At 34.6% G+C, this 26696-nt stretch overlaps 2 protein-coding genes across 16 annotated transcripts in view; one reads left to right on the top strand and one right to left on the bottom strand.

Annotated features, from left to right (window-relative positions):
* Nucleotides 1-1164: 1164 nt before the first annotated feature.
* MED27 (mediator complex subunit 27) lies at nucleotides 1165-2655 on the top strand. The gene is made up of 4 exons (XM_034334477.2): nucleotides 1165-1675; nucleotides 1739-2008; nucleotides 2079-2379; nucleotides 2468-2655. The coding sequence occupies exons 1-4, from the start codon at nucleotides 1503-1505 to the stop codon at nucleotides 2600-2602; spliced, it is 879 nt and encodes a 292-aa protein (XP_034190368.1). The 5' UTR covers nucleotides 1165-1502; the 3' UTR covers nucleotides 2603-2655.
* Nucleotides 2656-6114: 3459 nt separating this feature from the next.
* Nucleotides 6115-26696, bottom strand: part of Glut1 (Glucose transporter 1) — a 33573-nt gene continuing 12991 nt past the window's right edge. For 2 of the 15 annotated variants that reach the window (XM_034334345.2, XM_034334337.2), the window contains exons 4-15: nucleotides 22700-22892; nucleotides 22297-22407; nucleotides 21650-21745; nucleotides 21336-21496; nucleotides 20857-21216; nucleotides 20258-20489; nucleotides 19864-20076; nucleotides 17831-18055; nucleotides 17435-17574; nucleotides 15351-15383; nucleotides 11030-11127; nucleotides 6115-7763 (exon numbers count right to left, since the gene is read on the bottom strand). In XM_034334345.2, coding sequence (XP_034190236.1) covers nucleotides 7660-7763; nucleotides 11030-11127; nucleotides 15351-15383; nucleotides 17435-17574; nucleotides 17831-18055; nucleotides 19864-20076; nucleotides 20258-20489; nucleotides 20857-21216; nucleotides 21336-21496; nucleotides 21650-21745; nucleotides 22297-22407; nucleotides 22700-22892 — 1966 coding nt within the window. In that variant the 3' untranslated portion in view covers nucleotides 6115-7659. Of the gene's footprint in view, nucleotides 7764-8457; nucleotides 10285-11029; nucleotides 11128-12301; nucleotides 12422-15346; nucleotides 15384-17434; nucleotides 17575-17830; nucleotides 18056-19863; nucleotides 20077-20257; nucleotides 20490-20856; nucleotides 21217-21335; nucleotides 21497-21649; nucleotides 21746-22296; nucleotides 22408-22699; nucleotides 22893-24914; nucleotides 25214-26696 lie in introns of those variants that run through there. The other 13 variants (XR_013062822.1, XR_013062820.1, XR_013062821.1 and 10 more) reach the window with 13 other exon arrangements.

Raw genomic sequence — 26696 nt, 5'->3', positions numbered from 1 at the left:
TTTGCGAAAGTTAGTTCCTTTCTCTCCCACCAGAGGGCGCTGACTCGACATCGAAAATTTAGTTCACATTTTTGCCGCTAGAGGGCCAAAATTTTGGCATGATTTAGTTCCTTTTTCCGAAACCAGATGGCGCTGATTCGACGTCGAGAATTTAGTTCACATTTTTGCCGCCAGAGGGCCAGAAATGGTGCAAGGTTTGGTTCCTTTTTCCGAAACCAGGTGGCGCTGATTCGACGTCGAGAATTTAGTTCACATTTTTGCCGCCAGAGGGCCAGAAATGGTGCAAGGTTTGGTTCCTTTTTCCGAAACCAGATGGCGCTGATTCGACATCGAAATTTTAGTTCGCATTTTTGCCACCAGGGGGCGCTGTTTTTCGAAATTTTCGCGAAATTCCTTTACTTACCTTTACTCGAAACAATCTTTACAATATATTTATTATGAGAGATGCAGAGATGTAAGGAATGTAGGGATGAAAAGAATGTAGGGATGAAAAGAATATAGGGATGAAAAGAATGCAGGGATATAAGGAATGCAGAGATGTAAGGGATGCAGGAATGTAAGAGACGCAGAGATGTAAGGGATGCAGAGATGTTAGGGTTGCCAAGATATAAGGGAGGAATAGATATAAAGAAAGCTGGGATGTAATGAATGCAGTGACGTAAGGGATGAAGAGATGCAGGGATGTAAGGGTTGCATTGATGTAAGGAATGCAGCGGGTGTAAGTGATGAAGTGATGTAAGGAATGCTGGGATGTAAATAATGCTAGGATGTAACGGGGTGCAGATGAGATATAAAGAAATCAGGGATGTAAAGGATGCACACAGGACTAATAAAATCAACACGTTTTTCCTCCTAATGAGTTTATTCAATAAACTAAGAAGATAAATACAGCAAATTAAATGAACGCAGAAAATGACATAAGGGTACATGTATGTTTAGTAACTAGATCTGCACCCCTCGGCGGTCCCTATAACACATGGCAAGGCTGAGCTCGAAACACTGACTGATATAATGAGCAATGGCACCGACGAAAGACTGTACTTGTAACTGTATCTCGTCGGTGGTATTTCTCATTTTTATACTGTTGAGCAGATGGCGCTCTTTCTCGATGCACAAATTCATAACCTTCCGAAAATAATAGCATGTCCAGTCCAGTCCAGTCCAGTTAGGTTAGTGTCGTTATACCGCAGTTCACCAGAGTCCATAACTGCGTAAAGACCAGTTTTCGTTCTTCGCGCATCTCCAGTGCGCATCTTCGCCCTGATTGGCGATACTCCCAAACGAAGTGGAAAGCGATTAGCAGAGAGCTCGCTGCGTTCCCCCACCATCTTCCAACCTGCGCGTCGCAGTTATGGACTCTGGTGAACTGCGGTATATATGGTGTTGGGTGTTTTGATGGTTATGTATTGATGCTATTTCTGAAAGAAATACGTAATTATTACGTTTTAATGTATTTTATCCCGCAAAAAATTATTCGTTTACTGTAATATTAAGAACACAAAATGGAGCAATTGCAGACTGCATTAACAGCAATCAAAGTGTTACGTTCAAGTGTTGGTCAGGTGTTTGATTCTTTAGGAAATGGATTAAGAGCTGACCATGGAGAGGAGAATAAAGAAAATAAATATCTACTTGAATTGCAAGAACTTTTAACAACTGTCAATGTTAATTTAAGGTATTAATATTATTATAAGTGAGGTATTGTATTACATTTTAATTTATATTTCTTTATGTTTAGAGATGTTGAACAAGCTGTAAGCAGTTTAAATCCACCACCAGGACCATTTAATTTAGGTAGTACAGCATATCTCAGTCAAGAAACAACACAAGAAAGACAAGCATTATATGGTACATTAGTCAATAGTTACAAATGGACTGATAAAGTCCATGAATACAGTAATGTTGCTCAAATGTTACTTAGTCAAAATTCCTTAAAACGCTCCTATAATACACCTAGCAGAGCTAAAAGAGGAAGAATACAAACAAGCAATCATAATGTTCCTCAACAGTAAGTCAAATTACATTGGTATTTCAAAGTATGAGATGCACTAATTTTATTGATATTGTTATTCTTACAGACAAGTTGATTCCTTAATAGCTACATTTGATAGATTATTTAATGATATGACAGTTTCTGTGTCTCGACCATTTGCATCAAATGCAGTATTACATGTTACATTAGGCCATGTTTTAAAAGGAGTGATAGCATTCAAGGGCTTAATGATTGAATGGGTAGTGGTAAAAGGCTATGGAGAGACTATGGATTTATGGACAGAATCAAGGCACAAGGTTTTCAGAAAAGTAACAGAAAATGCGCATGCTGCAATGTTACATTTTTATTCACCTGCGCTACCCGAATTAGCAGTTCGATCGTTTATGGTAAGTGTATATGTAGAAAAAAATTGTGAATAATAAATATATTAATGATACAAAATTTTACTATTTAAATGTTTTATTCTTTTTCCAGACTTGGTTTCATAGTCTGAATAATTTATTTAGTGATCCGTGTAAGCGTTGCGGCTTACACCTGCACAGTGCTTTACCACCGACATGGAGAGATTTTCGAACTTTAGAACCTTATCATCAAGAATGTAAACCATAATATTCTAGAATAACAAAATAAATTTGTACATAATTGTTTTTTCTACTTGAAATATAATTTAATTGAATATTTAATAGGTGGTATTTGATTCCTATAGAGTAATTAAAAACACTTCGATTTTACTTAATAAATATTTTTATTTGTAGATTTTAAAAGATGTGTATGATTTTCCACTTAAATTTATCTGTTCAGCTTAAATACATTAATCATAAGTAATTAAAGTATTATAGACAATTGCTACGCATATATACAATTGCAAATGAAACGATATTTGTAATGTTACAGGTTCACAGTTGTTTGCACTAATACAATCTGAAATTATATTGCATAGATTGAAAATGTGTAATATGGTTCTGCAGGAAGTTTGTTTAGAGAAGAAAGAAATATTTAGCAAGAACAAAATAAACATGTTTCAATTAAGAAAAAAGAATTTGTATAAATCATTGAAAACATTTAAACATATATGATGTTTTATGAAATGTTACTAAAGATCCAATTTAAATTGAAAGAAAAATAATAAATTTTGGATGAAATAATCATTATAAAAACAAAAAAAATCAATTTATCATCTTTTTTGCCAGAGAAAAACTTATTTTCGTGCTAAGATTTACGTATAATATACAAATGAGCAGGCATACAGTTTTTTCTTTTCATTTGGAATATAATAGCTCTGCAATGAATGGATTTCTTTATCTGTACCCTACATTATGTATACCATTCTTAATAATTATTACATGCTATTTAATTTTACATAATTCTAATTAATAATTAGGTTATAAATACTTTTCACATAACTGTACACATTCACATTTGGAATAATCGGTGCTCGTCAATGAGCACAAGTCGTTTGAGTGGCAGTGAACTTATTTTTACAAATCGTTATTGTGATCACTTTCCTGGACTGTACCAATTCTTCCTTTTAAGGCTCTATAAATGTTGCAAATACTCAGTGAATTTAATATATTATATCATTGACTCGAATCTATGTACGCGATCATTGCTTGATTCATTTATCAAAGTTCGTGGTGAGTGCGAAATAGGTTTTTCCATAATGTTTATCAGTTTTTATATATATGTATAATATTACAGTTTTAGAAACGAATTACTTAACATTATCATTTACGTGTGAATGAATTTTATAGTGAAAATTAATTTTCTGGTACATGAAAAAGTGTTTCTGAAAGCACTTCGAACACCTACATCTTTTGTTTTTTAGACCTTCGCGATACAAGAGAAACATCTCCTGTTTGTTACTCTTTTGTTTTTTCTTGCAAAATTCATACGCGTATGCGAGTATAACTGCACTCGTCTAACGAGACTAATTAATTAGAATGTTAATCGTGACGAAGGTAGAAAATTTGTTCGTAGATTATTCATTCTTTTAGATACAGGTAATCTTGTTCTGGTTGCTTCAGTGAACGTATAATATATCACAGCATGCCTTTTCTCAATAGGATGATTGCCAACGAAGAAGAACAGTGGAATTTTGCAAATATAAATCATAGTTGAAACATTCGTTTAACAGGTTGAACGTCGCGCGTCGGGTCAAATGCCGTGATGGAATATACGATGGAATCAACTTAAACCGATCGGATGATTAATTTTTAATCGAAATCGAAAATTGAATAATTGCAACTACGGTTATAATTATCATAGTTTAAGCCTTTCTTAATGACTCGAAAGAATGGATATGCTATCAGCACTCGGGTTCGCGATTATTTTTTACACCCCTAACACGAGTGAGAAAACGTACAGTTTCATCCTGCTGTGTCATCGTACGTGTATGATAATTAATTAACGAAGTTTTGCGATCGTTCGCCAGTTACATTGTGCTACTAACAAACTAGTAGCTAATGTACGTATATTTTCTAGCCTAACTATCAATAATCAATAGTTGGAATTCTGATAACGCTATAATGCAAGGAGATCTACTTTAGCATATTTATTTATTTATTTATTTTTTCCTTCAGTTCAATAGCTTTATTGCCTTTCTCACTGATTCTGTATGATTCGGACAGCTTATAATTAAAAGTTTATACCTTCTTTTTTTTGTTCTTTTTTATTTCTTTCGTTAAGTTACAACACGCGATTCACTGCACATGATGTTATTTATTTATTTTATTTATTTCTTCTATTCTACAATATTATATCGCGATTATACCGCAAGTATCTCGATAGTGAACCGATTCGAAGTTGCGTTTAGTTTTATCGAATATAAGCTAACGAGGGAGGTGGTTTTTTAAATCCACGGTGTTAATGTATTCTTCAGTGCTGATTATTTCATTTTTTTTTCTTTTTTTTTTTAATAATTATCAAACGAAAGATAGTCTATATTTACCAACTCGTAAGCAGAAAAATAAGAAGTTGAAATCATTTTTTTCTTTCAATAACATTCTAATATTTCATTAATTAATCATGACTGTTGTTGCGCGTTTAATATAATCTATCGAACAGTGATTTTCATTAAAAATTCTTTCGTTATTTAACGTAAAATAGGGTGCTTTAAAAGGTAACTGTGTTTACCAGTCGATATTCGCTGTGACTCGAGTAAAACAATTTTTGTATACTTCTTATACGACATAGTTTTCGTGTTTGGTTAATAATAGGGAATTGAATATACTATATCAAATAGTATAGGATTATCATACATTTTTCTTGTCTCTTATGCGTCGACGTGTTAAGTACCATAGAAGTATACAGTATATACATTTATGTACATACGAGGGAAATTTTCTTCCCCTAAAAGAGTTTGCCTAACATCGAATTACGTGCATTTCGGTGTAAAACATTAACGACAAAAGGTAGTAAGAAAAGGCATGCCTCCGAATGTACAAGGTACTACCGATTAATTGTGGTTCAATCGAAGGGGTGATGAACTCTCGTGCGAAACTTTCGTGTATATAACATTTAAACTATTATTGCATTAAACCAATGAAAGAAGGTTTTAATACTTATTTCTTTTTTCTTTGCTTTTTCGTTTTAACCAAATAATTATTGTTTGAAAAGTGAAGTCACTTTTAACATGTTGGCTGTCACGTTGTAATAAAGGAAACTAAGATTTTTTTAATAATTAAAAAAAAAGCAAAGAAGACAAATTTTATAGGATTGGAAATTGAAAATTTAAATTTCAAAATTAGCTCTTTGTATCTTTTATAATTAAGATTTAATAAAATTTATGATTTTATCTAAGTGTAAAAGAAATGAAATTTAAGTCAACAAAAACAATGGCAGTCAACGGCTTGGTGTTATCGAACATAACTAAAGAAAATGAAAGTATTTTTATTGTGACACTCGACATGTTAAATAAAATTTTTGAAATAATTTGAAATGAAAAATTTGTTATCGTAATAAATGACACCCTCTCGTTTGTACCACTGCGTCCCTGTACTTTTATAAGATAAAACGATCGACGAATTTTGTAAAATGTTGTTTCTGTGAGGCACCGTATAAGAACAACGTTTCTATAGTTGTACGTCTATCATTTTCGAACTATTAAACACACATAGGCTTCGTTCTTTTTTTTTTTTTTTTAACGATTTGGTCGATACCAGATTCGTAATCGTAACACTCATCGAATTCAATTGATCGATCAACACATACACCCCCGTTCATAAGTATCCGGACACCTTCTAAAACAGAATACTCTTTGTAAAATTGGACCAAATGACTTGAGATTTATTGAGGCGTTATAAAAATTAATATACTAGCTTTTGTCGTTTTAATAAAATTACAGTTTGTCGCAGTCGCGACAAAAATAGTAGAAGGCAATTTTTTAACTTTTTTATTCGAGCCTGTAATGAAAATTTAAAATATGTCTTCCGTAGATTCAAATAAGTTATGTGTATGCTGAAAATTTTATCGAGATCGGTCAATGCACTTAGAAGTTACCAGTAATTAAAATTTTACAAAGAGTATTCTGTTTTAGAATGTGTCCGGATACTTATGAACGGGGGTGTAAGTTGTAGTACAGTGCAACGAGATATAAAGACGACAGTGATACAAAAAGACGTACAATTTTCAATAAATCGTATATGAAATGAACGTATATAAAAGTGAAGTATATATATGTATATATAGATATACACCTTTCATTCTTCCTGTGGGGTTTCGTTAAACGATTCGTCGCAACTATCAATTATACGTTCTATTATTCTTCGATGTGTCGCACGAAGTCCAAATGCTTGTAGTGATCACGGTCCAATTTCTTAATCATTTTTTTCAAACATGTATCTAGGCACAATCACTTTCGCAACATTTATTTAGATTCTTTATTATTTTTTTTCGAGGATATTCGTTACCTCGTTTCTATCTAATTTTCTCAGCCTCGATCGTAATCGTATCGATTAATTCTCGTTATCAACGAATCATCCCGAGTCGAAATATCAATTTTAATTAGACTAAAGTTGCAATTACATTATCTGTTACAAAAGTATTTTAATTATAATTACTGTTCCTTGTTGCAACCAAATAATTTTACTATTAATGAATTTATCAATTGTATCTTTTACTTGAAAGAATCACCGGCTCTTATGATCGAAGGAAGAGTTGAATTTCGACTCGGTGTATCTATCATCCCCCAAACTGAACCGCCGCTCTAATTTATTTAGAAAATCGTAACGTCTTGCTGAAAGATCCGCGAAACAACGAGCATTTAGATCTTGTGACCAGCACCTATCGGTTAGGTGTTATCGAACATAATCTCTCGCTTAAACGAGTCATCGTTCATCGTCGAAACGTTCGTCTAATATAACAAGACTCTGATCATTTTCGTAAACTCGTTCGTACCGTCGAACGTCTTTCGTCTCGTTTTCTTAGGCATGATTGCACGACACATTATTCTCGTAGTTGTCCGTGACGCTCCAGCTAATAATTGTCGCGTTAACCGCCCTTCGTAGACTGTTCCTCAAGAATGCCGCGCATGCCTTGCTCCTCTCCGTGATGATCTCGTACAATTGATTCTCCAATGTGAGGCTGTTTGTGGTGAGCAGTAACGGCAGTGGGATTGACGCGTTCATGATCACTAGATTACCAATATTAAGAGGAGCTGTTTCCCATTGTCAGACACCGCTGTTCGGAAAGCGTGGCGGGGGAAGCGGGGGCGGTGGTCTCTCCGGTTGAGCGGGTGCGCCGGAAGATCGCTCGGATCCAGCTGCAAACACAACTGTTCACACACGTTAATATCGATGCACTTTAGTTTCAGCCGATTTGCTTTAGTACTTGTTTAAGCTACAGTTTTATTATTTGCATTCATCTACCAAACCGTTTCGATTAGAGACAAATAGCAAGCTTCAACTATTATACTTGGTCTTTGTTGAATGAAATTGTTGAACAGGGATTCTTGGATATTACTTGGGACATACAGGTAATGTCCTGTTTAAGGTATTCGTGTGTTTAGGAGTTAATATGCAGGGTGTTCTGTAACTGGTGACACAATTCGGATGGTGATGAATTTTAGATAAAGGGGTGCGGGTACCCGAGCCTTCAGCCGGATCTCGAAATTGTGGATACCCGCATACCCCTAATTCTAGGTAAAAAGAGTAAGTCGAAAAGATGTAATGTAGACTGCTTTGGTTAAGAGCCTAAGTTTTCGACTTATTTTTTCACGCAGAATCACCCCATTTCCGGTTCTACCACTAGTTACTGTACAGCCAGTTATGTAGCAATTACTACTATTGTTAGATCGTTCTGTGATAGTGAGTAAAATATTTCATTCACTTCGATAAATGATTATATTATTATGTATGAGTTTCTTTTAACAAGATTAATATATTGTTAGTATTGTTATATAAAATATTTTATTTTTGTGTACGAAATGATAGTTTGTGCATTAAAAAAGATTAAAAATATACCTGTACCTTGATTTCGACTTTGAGACTGAACTTAGAGATCGAATTTTAATTGTTCTGATACATAAATATAAATGAATTTAATTGTTTGTGTCATCGGTATCCTAAGAAATTAATTCGTTATTAAAATATCAGCTAAAAAGTAATTTCGTTCTCTTCTCTTTTTCCGTGCAGTAAATTTTAATTCCCAAAAAATGTTTTATAAACACCTGGAAAATAGAATAATGATAATAACTCCTTAAGTTTTATACATGTGCAGTGTGTTTATGATTATTAACCCTCGAATACGTCGAAGATGGGTCAATCTCGATAAGAACGTAAAAATTCATCAAAAAAAACATTATCTAAATTTTTTGAAATTTATTACTACAAAACCCGTCTTCAGCTGTCCATCATTCAAGAGTTAATGATGGATACATTTGATATACCTTGAAATGTTGTGTTCAGCGAGTGAAATAATTGCTTTTGAAAAGCATTCAATTATCTTAAGCACGTGTACAATTTATTTAAAATTTTTTTTTTAAATCAATTGCCTAAATGTCTTTTAATGTTACTTCTCGTATAAATGATAAGCTTAAGGATAAGAAAAAAAAATCATTGAAATGAAAGTGCATGAGAATTGATATTAAACTATTCAGAATTCTTCTTTCATTTTTTAATCCAAATAAATGAAATTACATTCATGCTGACATGCCACATTACAACACCACTCATGCTCCAACTGCATTTAGTATTTTTCAAGTCGGTTTTACAGTTTCATATAAAAAAATAATATTAATGTGGATAACAATTTGTTCTTATAATCATTGCATGTTTTTCTCAACACTCCTTATTCTTTTATGCCTTATAGCATTTTATAAACTGATCTATGACGACCCATGTGTGTTATTGCATATCCTTAAATGGCCTACCTCCATTGAAACTACTACAAAGGCCAGTGTTAAATAGCGCATAAGTATATATATATTTTTTTTTCTTAGAAATGAAGACAATATATCTACCAATTTTATTTAGAATAATGATAAGAGTACTTAGAATTGACTAGAATTAGATATACATATGTATATAATCGGACAACAGATTACCATACATATTACACACATAGATGACAGGAGAGAGACATCGATGGAAATCATAGAGCTTATAATACTGATACTTTATTAGACTATAATTAAAAAATAATAATTACAATGAAATTCATCTTATATCCTATATTTACTATTTACAATAACTATTATTCACATATTTTGCAACATCGTCAGAAATATAAGCTCTATATTGAAAGAAAATTACTTCAACTATATATTCAACTTTCAATCAAGTGTATGGTGTGAGTATTTGGCTGAAGCAGTGTGAGTTCATGAAAAGAAGAAGCTAAAAAATTTGGACTATGACCAATGAAATGCAAAGAGTTGCATAAAGTGACAGTGAATTTGATTCAATTACTTTTCTTCTTGACAAAAAAAAAATAATATGGTTTAAATAATAAATTGCATTCTTCGTAATTTAAGAGATTAACTTTTCCTGGGATTCCAATGAAAATTTGTAGCAATGCTTACAAAAATATTGATACGATTAAATTTTGGATTTCTAAGGTATTAGTTATTTATGATACATCAACGATTGGACATCGTGTCGTTCACTTGCACTCCTCTAATAATTTTCGAAATTTGTCAATACGAAAATATATTATAAGTACTAATGTGATATTGTTTCTTTGCTAGGACCACTTGTTATGTCTTGTAGTAGCGAAGCAGCAATAGAATATTTTTGATTATTGATTTTTTTTTTTTCATATAATCAGCACTTTTGATTCCTCTGCACTTTTGAATCATACTGAAAGCAGAAAGAAAATAATAGTCGCAAATAAATTCAAAACGAATGTATCACAATGAAACTACAAATAAATATAATTTTACAAACATACATAGATGGCAATAGATGACATGCACAATGAGAGGTGGATGAGAATAAAGCGACACGTAACAAACAATTTTTTTTTTAATTATACCAGATTAACTTAAATTTGTGAATTTATAAAAATAGCAGGTTTTCATGTATGTACAGAGTCATTTCAAATTATCTATCAGGAAAAATTAATTAATTTTCAATTATCTATAAATTTCAATATCTAGGTTCTCAACAATTTTTCGTAATTAAAAGAGAAAAGAAATCAGTTATCAGTTTAATTGACTACCGGCTATTTTATATTAAGAAACTTTATGAGGGGTTAGTGCAATCATTTTTAATTAGCCTTAAGCTTTAATTTGATATACCATAAGTGTTATTTTGCAAAACTTTTATGCCATTAAAAATCGTCACTTTCCCATGGATGTCACTACTTTTCTTGTAGAAGCCTAATTTCATCGCGAGTGTTTATGGTTCAATTTATAAAAATTAAGATGACCCACCTTTTCAACAAAAAATAAAATTTATAACTCTTTCTGACAAATCATTTGAAATGGTTCAAAACTCATACCTTGTACAGAAAAAATTGTTTGTTGTTTTAAAGATAGAAAATGACTATGTCGACAGATGATATTGTGGTCAGATGATTTTTGGTCAGGTTTTTAAGCCTTACATGAATCAGGATGTGGCTTCTCCTCGGCCACCATCAGGGCTGCACTCTCTGCTGGCGGTATGTGTCCCTCTAATGCATTCACACAGTTTAGCATGCTCCTGCAAAACATCACGCGACTTGTCCAAGTTTCCGCTTCTTCATACATGTCTATTGAATCTTTTTCCGCCACTTTATTACATTCCAGATCTTCGTCGAGGGCATCGATTCAACATGCACCGACTTAGCTCGTACCACGAGAAAACGGTACGGTACCTCGCGGCTTAGCAATACAACTCGTCAACGTAACTATACATATCCGTGTCTTTTTTCATAATTTTTATTTTATCCTAATAGACCTGGATTTGAATTTGAAAATTTCAATGTTTATGACGTACCCCGTTTAAAACATATAATTACGATAATTAAAAATGATCTTTGTCATTGCTCTGTGGTAGGATATCATCACACCCTTGCAAAGCTACCATTAGTCGAATTTTTTTCAATTTTACTTTTCCTTTTCTTGCCTATTCGTAACCTTTTTTTTAAATTCATTTCACAGTTTCTAGCCTTGTTGGATTACAGTGATTCACTGGCCTGTGTAGTAGACTTTAGATACGTTCTTATCTACCCCTACGCGTGTTTATGGAACTTTAATATTATTCATTTTTCAAAATAAAACAGAGTCCATAGAGTCCATAGAGTCCACTCGCGTTATCATATAGATAATAAAAATAAAAGAAAAAAAATGATAAAGATTGCTGCGAGATTATTCGATCTACAGCGTGACGAACATTCTTAATTGACTTTCCTGCAAGGTAAACGAAAATTGGGTCAAAAGCTTGACCAACGATGAAGAAAAAAAAAAAATATACATATATATGACTCCACGTCGAGGTCGTATATACGAGTGGAAGAGAACTAAAACCGGTAATTAAATAAACAAACAGATTTATTTTACAACATAGAATATATATATGTATATTATATGTACGTATGTATACGATCTTATCGGTGATGCCGAAATATTCGTTCGTTAAATATAATATTGTAGTATTAGGGAATTATCCAAAAAGAAAGAGAAAAATTAAGAAACGTTGTTCTTTTTTTTTTTTTAGTCGTAAACGTGTGTGTAGTCAGTGATACAATGACATCTTTTTATAGCAGTTGTGTGCTACGAGTACGCTAAAAATCGTTGCCGATAACAATTATTCGATTAGATCGACTGAATCTATAATATAGTATTCCGTTTTTTTTTGTTTTTTTTTCTTTAGTGAATGATGTTCTTGACATAGATTTTATTTTTTATTTGTTTATTATTATTCTTATGGTTTGTCAGTAGCGTGGGTATGGTTGGCAGTGGTGGCGTCAGATAGGACGGTCTCCTTGCTAGAGTTAGTGGCGAGCTCCTCTTCCCTGCAATATAATAATGTTACATGGCGATCGAGCCTCGATTCGTTTTCGTTCAATTTTCAGAGAAACCCTAGTTACCACCGTTATTATAAAGATTTCGCTTCTACACGCATACGTTGATAACAATTGTAACTGGGGAACGTTTTTAAGATCTCGTGATCACACGTCTTCAACTAGGAACAACTTGTTTCAAAAAGCCTGATAACTATTGATATTATCGATGTGATTTCTATATTGTAAACTATTTCTATCGTGTAAGTATTGGGCATCAGTTAAAAGGAATCAATCACAAAAAAGCGTGAATATACTACTCTTCTTTTAAAATTAGTATGTGATAATTTATGCATTTGAAAAATATTTGAAAATGAAGGACCCATTTTTACAAAATATTTTTACAAAATAAATTTAATAATTCCATCGAATTCTTAGTAATTGTTATAAAAGAAACTCATAATTGGTCCGTTAAGAGTTGATTAACTCAATTACCGATTAATCATCTAATTTAATCATTAACACAATCGATGATTAAGTAACTAATTAAATCCTTAATTGCGGTTGTACTGATCGATCGTGAATTGCATTAAATATTGCCCAACACTGTGTCGCATGAATGATTAATAGTATTTTCTGCCAGAGATGATTTAATGAAACAATGATGTAAATGATCTAGTGTAATTGACAGAAAGAATGTATGATAAAAAAAAAACTGATTCCCAATGATTTTAACAAGTTGACTGCCGCAATAGAGATACTCTATTAAAGACCATTTTATCAAACTGATAAATGCAAACAAATTTCTTTTACAATATTTAAAAATCGAATGATTTCTTAATAATACGATTATAAATAAAATTTGAGATATTGGCCAAAGGCGTACAGTAGTCAACGTGTTAATAAATCCCTCATACAGCTTGCTCAAAATTGACAGATATATCTTTTCGTACTAATTTACTAATTAACGATGGAGCAAGCTGTAGAAAATCAAGAGAATTACAAAACTCCTTAACGATATAGAAGTTTACCGCAATTTGCCCAAAGCGATTTTTAAATACATGTGTATTATATGTATGTATGTGTTGATGAGATCACACAAATGCGTTTACTGACATGTAAAAGTGAAACATACACAATCATAAAATTGATAAGTAGCACTCATTCGATCATAAAAGACAAGGAGAAAAAATGTGGCCTTTTATTGTCAACTAATTTCTATGTCGTTTAATCTCAACTAGCGTTTACTGCTGTTTTAGAAACGAACAAATTCAATGAAAAATTCCACTAAATCATAAGCAACGAATAAATACCGGCTATCGAATAAGAATTCATTCATAACGAGAAGCTGATTATTCATCGAATGTTTCGGCAAAACCTTGTTCCAGCGTAATTCATACTAAGGAAACAAAATAAATGGGATTGAAAAAAAAGAGAAAGAGAGAGAGAGAGAGAGAGATGAAAAAAAGAATGAAATAAATGCGTAGCTTGCGAGTTTATCAAGAGCTGCACTGATCAAACGAGGGAACGTGAACGCAAAATTGATTTTTCATTAATGCTCCACGTTAACATTTCCCTTTCTCATCTACGTATGTATATATTATATTTTCTCCAAATAATTTTTGTTCTATTTGTTCTAGTTATCGGTCGAACGATGACGGAAGATATGTTTGCAAAGCGGCTCTTGCTGCGTTTGCCTAATCGAATAATAAAACGTATAATATATATCTATTAATTCGTATAACAACTGAGAAATGATTTGTACGCCAAACAGTAAAATGTAAGCACTAACATGCAGTCGCACAGTACAGCGCCATAAACTCGTGCCAACTATCGACATGAAGAAATTATTCTCAAGGCTTGCTCTGTCGTCGAACATTGATCGGGTTTATCGGGTCAGACTAAGGAAAAAGAAACGGAAAAAAATCGAAGAAAAAGAAAAAAACGAAAGAGGAGCATGCTTTTGTTCAAAAGTACAAGGCTCCAAGGGATGGTGGTATTCGAGTTAAATCTGGGCTGTTATGTTAGCAAACCTTGCCAAAAACGGAAAAAGAAAAAACAAACAAACAGGTCACAGGAATTGCTCTGTTTTCAGTTCTTTATATTCACGAGAGATCGCTAAAAGCATTGAGGGAGGGTATCAATCACATAATAGCCCTGAAGAACTATTAGAAACTGTGAAATGTATCTTCGCAACAGAAAAACGTAAAAAAAAAAAAACTGAAACAATTACAGTTTGTTCGAGAGTTATAATTCCATGCAACTATAGTCTTTTCTTTTATCAACGATTAAAAAAGTTAGCCTGACTGGATAATAGCGCATGAAAATGGAGGCTCACGAGGAGCTGATAGTAAGTAAAGATGTTTCAACATGCCAGGCTGTTAGACCGAACTTTAATGGTAGTCACTTAAATAGGCAGGGACAGGATTATTTTTTACTTATTTATTTTTCTCTTAGAACATTCTAAATTCGACAAAAAATTTCACCTTGGAATTTGAATTTAATAAATACTTGTACAGTAGACTCTCGATAATCGTCCCCACTGGGGGCTGTAAAGGAGGAAATTTCTGAGAAACGGATACTTAACAAATGTCCCCAACACAAACCTAACGTATAATACTGAGCTGTAAATATAGTTAGGTGTGCTAAGTACATGTGAGGGTAATATTATAGGTTTCTGTGGATAGTTAGCGAACGGGCAGATATTAAGAGTCTACTGCAGATTATTTATGCGACGTTTGAAAGCAAAAGTAAAGAAAAAGGATCGCTAAAAAATAATCCTTTCTTTAAAGACGACTAGTGGTGTCTTTGGTAACTGATTTTTCATGCAATCAAGTAATCTTTCAGAAATTTGTATATATATATATATGTATATATATTATAGTATAGAGATCGTAACGAAGCCACCACAGTAACATGGGAACTTATTTTTCTGACTCACCCATAAAGTCTGCTGTCCCGCAAGCTGCTCCTGCTCCAAATAACATAGAAAGCACAATTACGACATGTAGAAATAGTTCATCGTATTAAATACGGAAGTTCAGCTTAAACAATTTTACCAGAACCATTAGAATAACGATTTATTGAAATAATACATGTACAATATACTAAACAAATAAATATAATATCCATTTGGCCTTAGAGGGAGAAATACGTAACAATAAGACTATGAAGCTTCAAGCTCGACGTTAATGATGAGATCAAGTTCAATAATTACACACGTAATTAGAAATGTTTATTTATTTTATTACGCTTTCTTAATTATTATTTTAAATTTGAATATTTTCCCGCGCCTAGTTGAAAAGTGGTGGAAAGATATGATTTCAATAATTGGAGGTAGCATGATTTTCGAAAAATAATTTTTCAATTAAGAAAAAGAAGAGGCACAGAATTAATTTTTTAAAAATATTTTCTTACAAATTTGTCTTTGGATTTGGGTCTACTATTTTGAAATACTTATACGTGCGAAGTACTTGAGCCCATCACTACTCAGCACAGGTTTACAAATCAATATAATCCATAGTAACTTATGAAAATTTTAGATGAATCAAAATACGAAGGTAAAACAAACGATCGCAGTTTCGATGACGATAATTTATCCAACGATCCCTATGGTGTCGTTTGGTCGATTTGTTAATTGAACTCAGAAATCTACGAGAACAATGTTGTACCTTCTTCGAATTACAAAAAAGACTTTTGTTCGATGTAACATAAGTACCAAGAAAGATTGTCAGCAATTCTACTATAAACAATAATTATTACTATACAATCATGCGACAATCACCATGAACACGTCTCATGGCGTCATACAAGTGTGTATGTAATCTCAGATATTGATCTACCGATACCTTTCTACTGATGTATCATTTACATGAATCTCAAAACTCTATACACTGTTACAATACCCTTAGATTTCAATTTCACGCTATTGTGAATGTTCCTACACATGATTTTTGGTGCAGACAATCAATAATTGTTAATGATTTGCATGTGGAGTATATTGAGGTAAATTTACAATTTATAATTGTTGTATTGGAAATGTAATTGCAAGAACGATTGTTTCGTACAATGTTCATGGTGGTAGTTTTGAGACCTTTACGACTTTTTTTTTATCAGAATCGCCACCTCTCTCGGTTTTATCAGAAATGTCAATTGAATCGGTAGAAAAAAAATGAGATGATAAATAATTTTTGTTACATAATAAGGTGGCAACTCTGTATAGTTAAGACGATGATTAACATCATTTTATTCAAATTTATATTTCTCATTTTTCTTTCCAAATGTCAATTGTATTAAATTTTAGATGCTGCTAATTATTGACCCCGATGACAATTAACACGTTAATACTTTTTGAGATGGAAGAGAAGTATTCACAACGTTTCATCAGCATTACATTCAGCTTCATCAGGTATCCGAGGATTGTACACTCGCGATCATGTCAGCCTTTCCTAGGGAAAATGACGATATAAAGGAAATAGGTATTCCCTGGGGCATTGTCATTTTCTTTAGGGAAGCCTGATTTGATCGCGAGTGTACTGTAATATCGTTCTCAGATCTCTGACGAAGGAGAAAGAATAGACATTAAGTTTCTTTCTCCGTTGAGAAAATCGCGTCTTACATCTTGAAGCGTAGTCGGGCGGATGCCTGGACGGATACGATAACAAATATATCATGCATAAAATGACGATATTCACGAGAAAATGAATACAAAGTCTTTGTTCTTCTTTTTCAAACCGATTGTCTCAAACGGTTTCGTCGGCAAACGAAAATCAAACGTAAACGAACAAGCTGTCTTTGAGCGAAACTACAGAATCAGATCGTTGCAAATAAAAAGATTTTCAACGATCTATTTGAATATTTTACATCTGAATATTAGCCATTTGATGTGCAACGATCTGACGATAATACGTGTAAGAAGAAATGAAGAGGAAATAGAAGTAGAAAGAGTATAAAACAGAAGATTATCTATCTAATGATTTGCTGTAGGTATTAGGTATGGTATTAAGTGGTTTGTTTATTGCATACCTGTCGTTACCGTGCCTGAATAAAGCTAGAATTTCCTCGAACGTTTTATTCTTGGTCTCAGGAACCTTCTTGTACGTGAAGATCCAGAAGATGGCTAGGAATGCACTGAATGGTAGGAACGTGTAGTTTTCAAGGCTAGTCTGTAACAAACGAACACGAAGGGGTCAACTTATAAATAGCGAAATGTCAATCGTCTTGCGCAAAGATCTTCATTTTTAACTACTTAAATATGCGAGAACCGTTTAAATTTAACTGCCTCGACTCTTTCTGGATGTATGTTGATGTATACCTTTTCTCGAAGATTTATTCAACGTTTAGTATAAAACACCACCTTGTAGTAACCACTGTACATTAGCATTTCGTTACGTTCGAACAAAGGTAATTAAAATCCCTTACCTTCATACTTGGAAAACCAATGCCAACCAAAAAATTAGCCATCCAATTGACAAGGACCGCGATAGACATGGCGGCAGGTCTAGGACCTTGCGAGAACAGCTCGGCCGTGATCATCCAAGGAATGGATCCAGGCCCGACAGCAAAGAACACGACGAAACTGAGCGTCGATACAACTGACAGATAAGACATCCAATCAATCATTTCCTGCACATAACCGAAAAACTCCTATCAGGCAGTAGAATCGTGTTCGTCTTTCCTGAGCAGCCGGAGGAGTCTCGTCTCAGGTGAACAAAATCGTAAAACCTATGGAAACCTCAATAACACAAAGAACTAAACGTTACGGCATGCAATTTGTGCAGCTCAACCCTGTGTCAAGGCGATGATGCGATTGCAACAATGCGAACGTGCTCTGTTGTATATAGAATATTTACGCTCCCGTTCAAAAATCATAGGACACTTACTGAACTTTCATAACGACACAACAAAATCATTGGAATTATTAAAATGTTTAAAGTAAAATAAAATAACGATTGATAATAAAGATTTGAGAATTATGAACTTATAAATTTTCGAATTGAAATTAACACCTGACAGAATAATAAGAGAGACAATTAAAAATATAAAGAAATTAAATACAGATCCCAGTGATCAAAATGTTAATTTTAGTACCTATTCTACTAACTAATTCTCTGTGTTAATCCTCGAATGACGAACCCAGGGTCAATGGTGACCCAGATCTACGAGAAATACTAAACGCTTTGTTTTCTTATACAGTACAGCTATATAATTTAAATAACTTACATTATATAATGAAAAATTGTCAAAATGAGTAAGTGTCCTATGATTTTTGAACGGAAGTGTACATGTACATTAAACACATTTTTTCTTCAAGCGATCAAGCATATGACTGGCTAATTTCGACGCAAGGAGTACCAGGACACGTTGCTTGGAATTTCATCAACGTTTAAGCCAAAGAAAGGCAATCTTTATCCTGAAAATTGGCTCTTACGATTACTTATTAACATCTGTAATAATAGTGGGAGAAGCGAAAATGCTACACAATTCGGTGTATACACGATATCAACAAATATTTTTACGCAAAATTTCGAATATCTTTTATGTTGACAAAGGGTGACAGGTTTGAGCCAAAACGTAGACTAATAATAATAGGGAGTAAATGTCTCCTCCAGGCAGTCACGAAAGAGGCCGTTTTAGTAAAAAAGGGAGAGGAAGGGGTAGGGATGGGGCAAGGTTAATAAGAAGCACAATCATTAAGCCTAAGCAAATAAATAAAAATGCAGACATAATTAGTATCTGACACATAAGATTTCTCGAATAGTACTTTGTCTTTTCGTAAAACGTAAATAAATTCTTTTTCTTTAAATAAGAAATTGAAATCGAATAATCAACAAATGAATAATAAACAAAATTTGATTTGAATAACATACAACACTGTAATTAATTAAATAGCTTATCAGTTAATGTGTCACATACCGGACCATTTTATAATTTCTATATAGCAAATAAGAAATAACATGCAGGAATTGGGAGAGACCTTACAAGTTACATGAATGATAGGGATAAAATTAAAATGACATTGTTCGAATGCATATTTATATACGTAAAAGTGGTGATAACTCTCACTGTCGGTGCAGTGCCGCACTCCAGCTGTGAACAAAGTGTTAGATACACCTTTCTCGCCAAGGTGCATGAAGTGACAAAGCACAAAGAGATAGCTATATACAGTCCACGTTTCTCTGTGGCTTAATTAATGTCCTGAGAGATCTTGATTTTTCGTCAACTTTCTACGTTAACAAAGTAATCTGACTCGATAAAATTAATATAAATTTCTCATTTTTGTTTCTTTTATCTCGAAAGCTAATATCGTTATCTATTCGATCGTTACATGACAAATTAATTTATTACGAACTTGTTTAAACAGCGATTATCATTTTTTCTTTTTTTTTAAATATGATCACGTTTAATTAACAGCGAATATAGTTAGAAAGAGAATAATAAAAATGTCGACTCACCTTTATCAGAAAAGAAATTGTGATGAATATTGAAAAGATAAACATGCCACCAAGACCGTACAAGTGGAGCGTACGTCTTCCGGTTCTATCCATAAGCGGGATGGATACTAACGTCATACAAACCATAATGGCACCTATGCCAATGGTTGCAAACTTGGCACTCTCCTCTGTCAAACCAGAACTAGTGAACAAATTTGTCGAATAGTAAAACACCTGAAACACAAACGGTCATTTTCTCGAGCTATATTATATACATCTTTCTTCCTTTCCTTTACAAGAATCGATGTTTCACAACTTAAACGGCTAAAGTTTTCCGTGTACATATACTCGTCTAACTACCTACGAGTACGTTAACGTGTATAGAGTAAAATTTATAGCGCGCCACGCTACTTACAGCATTAATGCCTGAAAGCTGTTGGGAAAGTTGCATAACCACACCGATAACGAGGGGTGCTCTTAAAGTCGGGCTACATATGAGCTCTGTCATCGATATTCGAGACTCGGCTTGTTGAGCCCGCTCTTCCGCTCTCATTTCCTCGATGTCTTCCTCCACTTGGTTACTGGCTCTCAACCTTCTCAAAGCTTTACGGGCTTCTTCCTCCCACTGTTTGGTAATGAGCAAATATCTGAAGCAGGGAGGGGGTTCGAAAACAATTCAATCGCGTGATCGTTCCTCAAAAAAGACATCAAAATTATCTTTTATATTTTCCTATATAGTATCTACGAGTAAGGTAAAAAAAAGTATTGTCCATAAAATGGAAGAGGAGTTTGTAAGGATTAGCAAGCTCAGCTGGATCTAAACTTTTTTACATGGAAGGAAGTTAAAGTTTTATTTACGATGGGATTGTAGAAGAGACGTATGCTTCTGAATCGCAAGGATATTATATCGATGGCAACATCGATACGTCGGCAAGTGGGAAAGTTCAGAGAAGGATTTAAAAGTTTTATACTGCAATAAAATTGGACAACTTTTACTACTAGCTGATGGTCTACCTTGGAGATTCAGGGCAAACTGGAAGCAGCAACAACTGTAGAATGGCAGGGCATACAGCTAGCCCTAAGAGAACCGGCCAACCCTCGTTCGTTCCAAGGATTTGTTCGATGCCCAGCACCTGGGAGACCAGGAGGCCCACCGTAACAGCGAGCTGGTTCACCGTGCCTAGGCCGCCTCTCAGGTTCAATGGTGCTATCTCCGATATGTACATGGGAACCAGCGAGGTGTTTAAGCCACAATTGACACCGATGATGAACCGTCCGAAGAACAACATTTCGTACGAGTGAGCAATCTTTGTACAACCCATCAGGCACGCCCCCACGATGCCCAGCACGTTGTTTAGCAGTAAGCCCCCCTTTCTGTCGACGAATGAAAACAGAGAGAAAAAAAATAGATATCGATGAAATTCGCCGCGTACTCAGCTCTAGCAGAATTACCGGTATTACACAGGATAGGATGAGATCAGTATCGTACAAACCTGCCAAATCTGTTGGCAATTATTCCTCCGCTAAAACCACCTAGCATACCACCGATCGCGAATATGCTCACTGCCACCGAATACAATTTCTTCACCGAATCGTCTGAAATGTCTTCTCCATACCTATCCTTGTACACGTCTTTCATAAAATTTTCAATATTCTGAAACATTCCAAACAAAGATTAAATAACATTTCTCGTTATTTTTAACACGTTTCCTATTGCGCTATAAATATTAACCATAAATAAACTAAGAAAGAAGATATACTGAAAATTTTCCAAAAATTATATATTGTTGTTTAAGATAAAACATACCACTTCCGGCGCATTAATGACTCCAGTGTTGTATCCAAACTGCAACATCCCTAAAACTGCTGCCAGTATTGCATACGACAGGAAAAGCGTTAGCCCCTGAAAATATCAGTATCGTGTTATTATTTGACAATCATAGAAAACAAGCAAAGGAAATAATGGCTGCCTAAAATAAAACCAATAAGATACTCTACAAAAGATAAATTATACAACAAGCAAATGATATAAAAATCATAATGATGAAAGGGTGAAATAAAACCACGCCAAACAATGTCATAATGGTTTATTAAAAAACTGCCAATATGCTATAAAATCATAGTATTAACTACTGCAAAATTTGATGAGATGCACAAAGAAAAATCGTCAAAACCAAACAGGTAAATAATAGGGGTGCGAGGATAAACTTCCAGAATCCCGACCGAACCTGAATTTTTCCTGTATCCGCACACCCCTAATAAATAACAATTAACACAACAATTACATTTTACAAGAAATCAAACACAATAACGATGATGATGATGATCGTATACAAATAAACAGCCATCAAAAGCAGACACCGTAACGCTCGGTAATGCAAAAATAAAGTTGCCACACCAAGGGAAAAAAATAAAGAGAAAAAGAATCATTCTGATCGTAAAGACAAGCATCACCTGCTCCAAAAGTCTAAGTTTCCGTCGATGAGAATGTTCTTCGAGTCGATCCACGTATTCTCGTAATTCCTCTATCTCTTCTTTCACCTGTTGTACTGTATCTAGTTCATGCTGCGTGACATTAGGAAATACAATTTAGCAAAAAATTCATACAGATTCCGACAGTTCGCTGTACGCTATTGTAATGGGGCGTTCGAACAACTTGATATAGGAAGCTGGATTTCTTTTTTTCTTTTTTTTTTGTGGAGAGAAAGGCTTAAGGTACGCGGTGAAAATTTCGCGATTTGTACTGCCAGTCAAAATTTACGGGAAAACATCGACGGTCTACGATCTGATGAAATTCAACATTGCGTCTTTGAAAATTGGCAAGAAGACTCGAGGATTGGACGTAGACCGACAGTACCTTGATCGCGACCATGTCCCGTTTCACCTCGCTGACCTCGCTCTGGCAAGACTCTACGCTCTTGGTGAGTTCCTGCAGCTGGGTGCGGATCTCGCAGAGGGCGACGGTGGTCTCCAGCTGGCGGTCACCCCGCTGCAGCTCGTCCAGCTTGGCACTCAAGTTCATACTCATAACGCTGACCTGTTTCTGCAGACTGCCCACACACACATACCCTCACGTGAATCTCGCTGGCTCGCCCGGGAAAACAAATCGACATTGTCGAGCACATTGAACAACACTAGACGATCAAGGCTATCTCTATTTATGCCTAGTCCCCTAAACAGAAGTGTCCAACTACCTCCGCCCCGGAAAAACTTAACTGCCGAGCCTTCGTTTAGCTTAAGCTCTTTTTTAATATTATGAATTAGATACACTTTACGTGATAAAATAAAGAGAAAAAAAAGTTATTATTCTACAAATGTGATAATATGGTATAGTCGTCGCAGAAATATGTATAGCGTTGAGTGCGCTATACGTATTAGAAAAATTCAAAAAATCGCTCAGATTTATAATATTTCCGCGACGACTATACCTTCTATTTTTTTTTTTTTTTTTTTTTTTTTTTTCAAATTTCAGCGAGCTAACGGGAGCTCGGCAGCTAAGGAGAAGTTGGGTATACGAGTATAGCGTTTAAACAGATATATACAGACACATATAGATATGTATTATATATGTATACATATATATATTATATTCTGTCTATGTAATAGGAATATAGAGATATATTGAATTGAAAAATAGCACAACGTACAAACGCCACTAAAAGCACGTCTAAATTGTGTGTAAGTGAGTGTCCAGGGTGAGAAACACTACTGTGATGTAGATATATATATATATGTTTAAATATATATACATAAATTGTTAGAGCTGTGCACATTAGATGGAAGTTTGTGAAGGTGAGAAATGGAAAACTATAGTCCCCGGTTTCGAACACAGTTGTAAGTAACCCTCTCCCAACCCACGTTTAATCGCGGATACTTTCCAACTATCGATCGAATATCGGTTTCTTTGGATTCTCGGTTCGGTTTTCGAATCACGATCGTTTTCCCAGTGATAACGCGATTACAGCTTCGGCACACGCGAAGCGTGATATTCTACGGTACGCACGATGCGGGAATTGTGCAAGAGTGTGAATCGAAGAAAAACTTTGAATGACATCCGATGCTCGTTCAATTCGAAAACGTTGCAATGTAGACGTGATTGGAAATATAAAAATTATGCATTAGTAGATTATGATGAACGATCTCTCGACCTGAAGGAGATTTGGCAAACTTGTCGATCGATGTGCACAGCCAAAAGCAGAACAGAAAATAGGGTGATATAGGATAGAAGGAAAGGCTTGAAACGAAACAAGATACAAGAAATATATTACAGAAGTGAAAATAGAGAATAATTGACGCAAGGCAAGTCGAGTGACAGGTGAACAGTGAGAAATGAATGAACACATGACCCGTAGTAGAAGAGACAGAGATTGGTATGATAGACAGGGTGATCGAGAAAGAAAGTACAAGAAAGAAATATAAGAGGAGAATCAGGAGGTACACTAGGATTAAAGTACACTGGTGTTCCAAAATATTACACGCATCATTAATTTAGTGGAATTTCTTCAAATTTCAAATGATGGTACGTGTAACTTAAAATTAGAACAAGGCACTAGTCATGAGGGGTGACAAATAGTGGAACAAAAGAAACTGTCAAATAAGGGGTTAAAAGAAATATACACTACGATAGTTGATTAAACAGACATCTGTTTTGAGGAATATTCCTGCAAAAGAAAATATATTTGTAAAAAAAGGATATATGTACATAAGAAAAATGGAAGTACACCAACTGGTCCAAACCACTCCACTTTGCCCTACACTTACTTTTGCCCTTTTAAACCCCCACACTAGAATGGGAGGTCAATTCGCAAATTCCCATTTATCGAAAATTATCATTGCACAGTAAAAGAACAAATAGCAAATTATTGAAAAGCTCACAAAACCAATAAATATTGAAGATCCTTTAATTTTTGCACTCCCTGCATCGTTCAATGTATTTTGTAACAATCGTGCAACACTTTAGAACACCAGTGTAGATGGAATAAAATAAGGAATAATAATAATAAATAGATAAGTAAATTTGACAGACAGAGAAAGATAGAGAAAGAAAGAGCAGTGATGATGTTGCCATGTACCTGGGAGGTAGGGAGACCATGGCTGTGTTCCGAAACTACAGTAGCCTCTATGCCTCCCCACTCACTCCTCTTGATTCAGTATTTCGTCTTATTCTCACAGATCTATTTGTTCTTTGCTTTGTTCACGACATATGTACGTACGTTGGATTATCCACCAAATCCAATCAATTGACTCTGAACGATTGCACAGCTTGTTGTCAAGTAGGTCCACAACCAAAGGTGGAGGGGTAACGTGTGGCGGGGGGTTTAAAGGCCGACGACGCCCGCCCCTGCCTCTTATCTCACTCACTCTGTAAAACTTTACCTAGTTTGGAAACACAGTCGTGGTTCAGTCAAATACATGTCATACAAATGGTATAGTCGCTCGAATTAGTCACGTGACGTCCAATTTTTATCTAATAAGAAAATAAAAAAGAGAAGGACGGGTTCGTCACGTGTAAAGACTCGTATCTTCTTTTCTTTCTTTTTTTTTTTTTCTTTAAATTTTCATTCTTTTTTTTTTTTTGTTTTTGTTTTAAATCTTTCTCTCGCGCGCGTACGCATCGCCATGCGACGCGCCGCCAGCTTACTCACCCCTGCCTAGTCGCCCGCGTCCACAAGCGAGCTTGCAATTTGAATGGGCCCATCACTTTCAATACGAAACGACGATCGATCGGCAAAATAATTCACAAAAATCAGCATGATATCATGAGTGATAATAGTAACAGAGACACGCACACAAATAAGTCACAAGGATGGCACATCGAAGTAACGACGAGTGTATCGGAACAGTTAGGTTGGATTAGGAAACAATTGTATTTGTTTACCGGGAAATAAAATATAATAATACGTGTAATAGGTATAGTAGAATCTCAATTATATGAATATTAATCAATTGTACGAAATATTCTTGATATATACTACTGTTTCATGCAACTTTTCAAATTAATTATGTAATGAACTTGGAGTTCGATTTTAAAATTAGGGCTCTCTCCATGGTCCGCCGTTCAAGTGTTACTTATAAGAATACAGGAGATTCTAACGTGGTCAGCCATGTTAGAATTTTCGATTCTACTCGACCCCAACGCTAGTACTTGACCCTTTTTCTCAAATATCCCTGAAACTCTGTTCTTTTAACCATGATACAAATAAAATTCCATGACGGTGCTTGACACAGCTTGCGTACATAGAGACAAAGATCAGTGAAATGGTCATACACCGTGCCGAGGTATTACTAGTGCAAAAAACGATTAAACCGGTTAATTATTCTATCGTCCCGTTTCGATATTCTCGGTTATCGTTTGGCTATTGTTTGCGCACTTATTTGTGTACCTGACTTCGAGAAAAGTGACAACATGACATCGAATGGAATGAGCAATCAGTGGTAAGCCTGCGAGCGCCGCAGCCAAAATAATCGAATCTCATGTAAAAGAAATCGTAAGAAACGTATCCCGGGTGTCTCGACGTTAATTGTTTATGACCAAGGGTGTGTAGTATGTACAAGAATAGGACTAGAGCGAGTGTGATTTATGTATAAATGATAAATGGCACGGCACAAAGCCTTGCATTGCATTCTCTGATACATAAAGAGTCTATATAAAATATGATAAGCAGGGAAAACGTCTGTTCTTTTTCATTTGATATTTTTCTCTTATCATCGTGTGTTTTATATTTTTTCTCTCTCTCTCTCTCTTCGTGGAATCGTTATTTAGTCATTAATCGAGTGAACGGGGCAGCCGCCACTTAGGCCGGGAATTACCTGGATGCGTTTAGAGAAACATCAGCAACACTGCCGGACATACA

This window comes from Osmia lignaria, chromosome 9, assembly GCF_051020975.1.
Source record: "Osmia lignaria lignaria isolate PbOS001 chromosome 9, iyOsmLign1, whole genome shotgun sequence".
Lineage (NCBI taxonomy): Eukaryota > Metazoa > Arthropoda > Insecta > Hymenoptera > Megachilidae > Osmia > Osmia lignaria.
Note: the sequence above shows the minus strand (reverse complement) of the source record. Positions and strands in the feature narration are given on the sequence as shown.

Bases quoted from the DNA above. Each gene is read 5' to 3' on its own strand.
- MED27 (XM_034334477.2), top strand. From the start codon at position 1,503: ATGGAGCAATTGCAGACTGCATTAACAGCAATCAAAGTGTTACGTTCA. The intron at 1,676-1,738 runs GTATTAATATTA...CTTTATGTTTAG, and splicing joins ACTGTCAATGTTAATTTAAG to AGATGTTGAACAAGCTGTAA. The intron at 2,009-2,078 runs GTAAGTCAAATT...TTATTCTTACAG, and splicing joins AATCATAATGTTCCTCAACA to ACAAGTTGATTCCTTAATAG.